The 5,679-nt window shown below is 25.3% G+C and overlaps 1 protein-coding gene across 1 annotated transcript in view; it reads right to left on the reverse strand.

The window, feature by feature from the left end:
- Positions 1-2,551: 2,551 nt before the first annotated feature.
- Positions 2,552-5,679, reverse strand: part of LOC108755979 (fatty acyl-CoA reductase 1) — a 7,678-nt gene continuing 4,550 nt past the window's right edge. Inside the window, exons 6-9 of the mRNA XM_018499484.1 lie at positions 4,501-4,746; positions 3,391-3,567; positions 3,202-3,288; positions 2,552-2,642 (exon numbers count right to left, since the gene is read on the reverse strand). Coding sequence (XP_018354986.1) covers positions 2,552-2,642; positions 3,202-3,288; positions 3,391-3,567; positions 4,501-4,746 — 601 coding nt within the window. The remainder of the gene's footprint in view (positions 2,643-3,201; positions 3,289-3,390; positions 3,568-4,500; positions 4,747-5,679) is intronic.

Raw genomic sequence — 5,679 nt, forward strand, 5'->3', positions numbered from 1 at the left:
CAAAAATAACACAATTCAATCATATGATTTGTTAATTATTATCATATTTGCATTAGACAACATTACCTATCAATGATCAAAAATGTACTAATTTAAAATAAACAAAATAAATGGCGGAAAAGAGTCGTCGCATAATATATATAATTAAAGATAATAGTCATAGATACATAAAATAAAATAAAAAGTACAACGGCGTATATTAAAATATAAAACAAACAAGTTTCGGCTGCTGGATTGAGTCCTCCTCAGATGTAAAAAGAATATAATATAAAAGACATAGGGATGTAATCGTCGAAGTCAGACATGTCAACATCGCACGTGACACCGACCGCTCGCTAAAACGGCACGCAACGCACTGAGACGATTACATCCCTATCATTGTCATAGGTTTTCACACCTGTCATGCATTGCGGCGATTCTCATTTCCTGTTCGGATGCGTTGTCAGCACTTGACTATGTTTCTTAACATCGGTTTGATTGCCCCATCGCATATACAACATTAAGCTACGTCGAGATCCATCACATTTGCTGATTTCCGCGCGTTTAAAAATGTTGCGTCACTGAATGTTATCGATTTATTATTATTTTTTTTGTTTTATTCTTGTATGTCTTTTATATTATATTCTTTTTACATCTGAGGAGGGCTCAATCCAGCAGCCGAAACTTGTTTGTTTTATATTTTAATATACGCCGTTGTACTTTTTATTTTATTTTATGTATCTATGACTATTATCTTTAATTATATATATATATTCTGCAACGACTCTTTTTCGCCATTTATTTTGTTTATTTTGTTTAGACATAAAGAGTCTTTACACCGCTGTTATGTACTAATTTAATTTTATAGAAAATTGTCAAAATTATTACATTTTATAAAGAATTTTAATGAAAAAATATAGATTATATAAAAATAATCATTTAATTTAATTTAAAAAATGTCCAAGACTTATGTAACTGATTTAAAAAATCAACTTGCTAATTCTCAAGGCCTTTTTCAACAATGAAAATTTATGATAGTAAATAATATTAATGTAAAACTTATAATTAGAATATAATATAATAGCAATAACTAGCTAATAACTAATACGATATATAATAAAAATATGTTAATTGCAAAACATAAATTAAAGTTAATAATTGAAATTAATTTTATTTTAATGTCTTCATTATTTTATTATTATTATTTGTTAACACATAACACAAAAACGGTGCAAATTCGACCGGGAAACTTTCATGTGGTACAGCTTGGATAATGTTAACGCGTCGCAGTACTATAACTTTCAAATCTCATAACTTGATAAAAATAAAAAAATTGTGTTTTTGTAATAACACATTACAGTTTTGCTATGAAAAAAATAGATTTTGTACGACCAATAAAACTTGCTTGTGTGATGTATGAAAAAGTTTACTTCTGCTCCTGCTTGTGTGGACGTTATGAGAAAATCGGCAAGCAAGTAACCAATGCCAATCTATCTCGAGAATTTTGCCTGTCTTATAGCTACTATTATATACATTATGATATTAATATGGTATTGTTACTTTCATCTGCTCTATTATTATTATTGAGACATAAAATCGCATCAACTTTGACTTTTATTTTGCTCTCTGTGTGTGTGTGTGTGTGTGTGTGTGTGTGTGTGTGTGTGTGTGTGTGTGTGTGTGTGTGTGTGTGTGTGTGTGTGTGTGTGTGTGTGTGAGAGAGAGAGAGAAAGAGAGAATTATTTTTCAGGTAATGCATATATTATACCTTGTCCGGCATAAAGAGCTAATGTATATATATTTATCGTGTCGTTAAAACTCAACAAAACTTAATTAAAAAATAATTTTTTAATTACAGTTAAAATAATAAAATGGTAAAAAACCAATAAAATAACTAAACATAATTTGAAAACAAACTTGTGTAAATGTAACTAAAATTAACTTGATTTTTATCTACAATACAGATGGTGATCTACAATATAGATAGCGCAATACCTCATTTTTAATACGATAAAAATATAGAGATCTAATAAGAATTGAATATATTCTTATTATTATATTAACTTTTGTAGAGTTAATATATAATGATAATAATATTTTTGAACACTTTACATAGCAAATTTTTGTATTCTTATATGTTAAATTGCATATATTAAGAACTTAATTCTTTCTATAAAAGATTGCAATAGTGATGACTTATTACAAATGCAAATAATTGCACGTTTACCTTCGTATTGCACATTAGAAACATATACAATTTTACTTGCAAACTGTACTTTATTTCATAAAGATATATTTACATAAAGATATATTTTTGTAAATATAACTACATAATATATATTAATGTACAATGTACGTATAATGTTTAATATTAAATTCTAAATTATCCGTTATTTAATGATACAATACGAGATGTCTGTAAAAGAACATAACTTTTGGTTGAAAGATTATTTTTCTTTGATATTTCTTAAATTGTGCGTTATATATTTATTTTAACTGCCGTAAATTACAGTTTGTTATATAATGGATAAATCAACTTTTTTATTTTTTAGATATTTTTAGATATTATTATTTATAATGTATAAAAGTAGATCCATCTATATATAATCCAAAGTACACCGATAGAGAGGATAGTTTTTATCACTCTAACAAGTAGGAACACTCTAGAAAATAGAATAAATATAATTAGTATACACATCTTAGTTATTTTTCAAATATCTCTTAAACGTAGGTATATTATATAAATTGTATTTTATTATTTAATAATAATATGTACTAGAGCTATTATATCCTCAACTTTTTTTCCTGAATATTTTCTATTCACGTCATACAAAATATATTAACAACAATATTTAATTTATGATTAATATTTCTATGTGAATAGTTATTAAATATATTATTAAGCTTATTATTATTTTGATAACAAATTCATTCAGATAACAAATATATTATTAAGCTTGTAATCAAGATTTTAATATTTTTGATAAATATATCTGATTGTGAGATGTAATTGCCAAGAAAAAACAAATTTGTAAATAGAAATCTTATTTCTATTCTTTTCACGTACAAATTTGTTTTATCCGTTAATTTTCGAATAATAATTGGATTTCTAACTGTTATTGTTTTTACATTCTATTGTTATCTAATACAGCCAATTTTTTTAAAATATAATACAAATGTAAAAATGTGTAAACATTAATAAGTTTATAATGTATCCTATACCTTTTATTACGTGCTTTAACTGCATCCAATTGAAGAAAATTTACATCTTCGTGAAGAAGAAACTTTTTTACACCTATGATACTATTTCTTCATATTGTAAAATAAATGTTTATTAGCTTTAAATTGTTTTCATTATAAATATTATTTCGAGAATAATAAATATATAATACACTTGCAAACTTAACTTACTTAATATAATTTATGCGATTGTAACCGTAAAATTGAGGAGTAAATTCCTCCCGGTTTTCAGGTGGTATTAAAGACATTAGAGACAATCCATTTACATTGCTGAATTTCCAATTATGGAACGAAAAATAACTCACAGCACAATTGGCCACATATATTCTTCTTAACAGTTGTAATAACCTAATTTGCATGTTAGTCGTTAATATCAAATTGTTAAGTTATAACAATATTTAGTTACAACAATATAACTTTTCATAATAGATATTACAGATACTCCAAATTCACAAAGGTAGTAATCCAAGAAATACATTTCTGTTCAAAATACATTTAATAAATGTTAGAAATAGTGTATCTAATAAACTAAAAAATAAACGTTTAAATAAACATATAATAAATGTTATAGAAACGTTTATAAAACGTTTGTAATTGTCTAATAACATTTTCTTTATTAATTTCAAATATCATTTTTATACGATATTTCAACGGTTCAATACAAGTATTTAACGTTAATAACATCTATTTAATTTTGTCTATCTGCATTTTTAATGTATAAAAATGTTCTGGCTAAACATTTTTTTTTAACGAAAATTGTTTGCTTGGGAAAAAGAACTTTTTTAAATGCATTCTTTACAGATATATTATTATATTATATGTTACTACAAGTTGTGTTATTATATAAAAATGTCTTCTAAAGAACAAGAAAAGGATTAAATCCCACAAAATATAACATGTATATAGCAAGCGTGCGTGCGTGCGTGCGTGCGTGCGTGCGTGCGTGCGTGCGTGCGTGCGTGCGTGCGTGCGTGCGTGTGTGTGTGTGTGTGTGTACATATACATATAACTGTTGTATGTATATCTTTACATATAACATTGTTACATAATGTACGTTACACAATTGTTATACTTAATTTGTATTTGCTAGAAATAGTAAGAAATTAATTAGATAAAGAGAAAGAATATAATGCGACGATTAAGTTCTAATAAGATACTTTTTACTAAAGAAAATATACCTAATATTTTAGTACGTAAAATATACAAATTTCAATTTAATGAAATACATGCAAAAATAGTTTACATTTACAAAATTAGTTTAATATTTAATTTGAGACTTACATAGGTCGACGCCCAGAAAATTTTAAAACCAGATCTATTAATATAGCTGGCAGAATATGCAATAATATTGTTAATGTATAGAATTGTACAAAATTATCAATCAATATTGTATGAGGTGTCCAAATAACTCCTTCCAAAGGTATCTCTTTCTTTGTAATATCGAATAACATCTGTATATCTTGTCCAAACGTATTGCATTGTTGACTTGTACAATTCAAAACAAAAGATGAGGAACCTACTGTAGAGCTAACAATAAACAAAACAATAAATTAATTCATATAACTAAGAGTTGATTGTTCCATCTTTAGATAAACTACGTGATGTGATAATTTCCCTATTAGATAAACAAAAGAGTAAAAGAGTAAGAGCATAAGAGAGTAAGAGAATAAGTGAGCTGAAGTTTACCGAAAAATGGAACAACCTAGCCTAAATAACATAAATAATAATTAATTAATGTTTACACAAACTTTCCGGAAATTTTTTTATATTAAGTTATATTAAGTTTATAAAATAAGATAAATTTTTAATTGTATAATTTACAAATATTATTAACACGTTCCATGCCGCACAGATTAATTCACGATTGATTCTTTCCATTTAACCCTTCATAATCACACTTTAAAAAAGCCACGATAGTTATTCTAGATTAAAATTTCTAAAGTGTTACCAAAACAATAGTATTGATTCCATTGACTTCAAAAAATTACAGTATATAATTTTATTCCTTAAAAAAAAAACAATAGCGTTATGATAAAAAATTTAATTTTAACACTAAAAAAAAATCGTAAACGTGTTAACTTGGAAAAAAATGTATATTTTTACTTAAAAAAATCATAACTTTTTAAATTTATAATATTTTTCAATGCAGTATTAGCCTAATACTTTTATAAGATGATGTACTTAAAAAAAATAGTATGGTTGTTAAAAACTTTGAAAAAAAGTATTTATTTTGAAGGTAGAAGATGGTCGTTTTTTAGATGTAAAAAAGATGTTAAATTCTGGTAAAAAGCTTTATTATCGATTTAAGTTATTATTAATATAAAAATTATTATTATTAATACTAAAGACAAATTAAGTAAAAAACGTAAAATACAAAAAATACATAGAAAACGTTACCTTCTGCTACAGCAATCTCAATACACATTTAGAATCTACTCTCTAAATCCGAATTAGTAGATA

Source organism: Trachymyrmex septentrionalis, unplaced genomic scaffold (assembly GCF_001594115.1).
Source record: "Trachymyrmex septentrionalis isolate Tsep2-gDNA-1 unplaced genomic scaffold, Tsep1.0 scaffold9, whole genome shotgun sequence".
Taxonomy (NCBI): Eukaryota; Metazoa; Arthropoda; class Insecta; order Hymenoptera; family Formicidae; genus Trachymyrmex; species Trachymyrmex septentrionalis.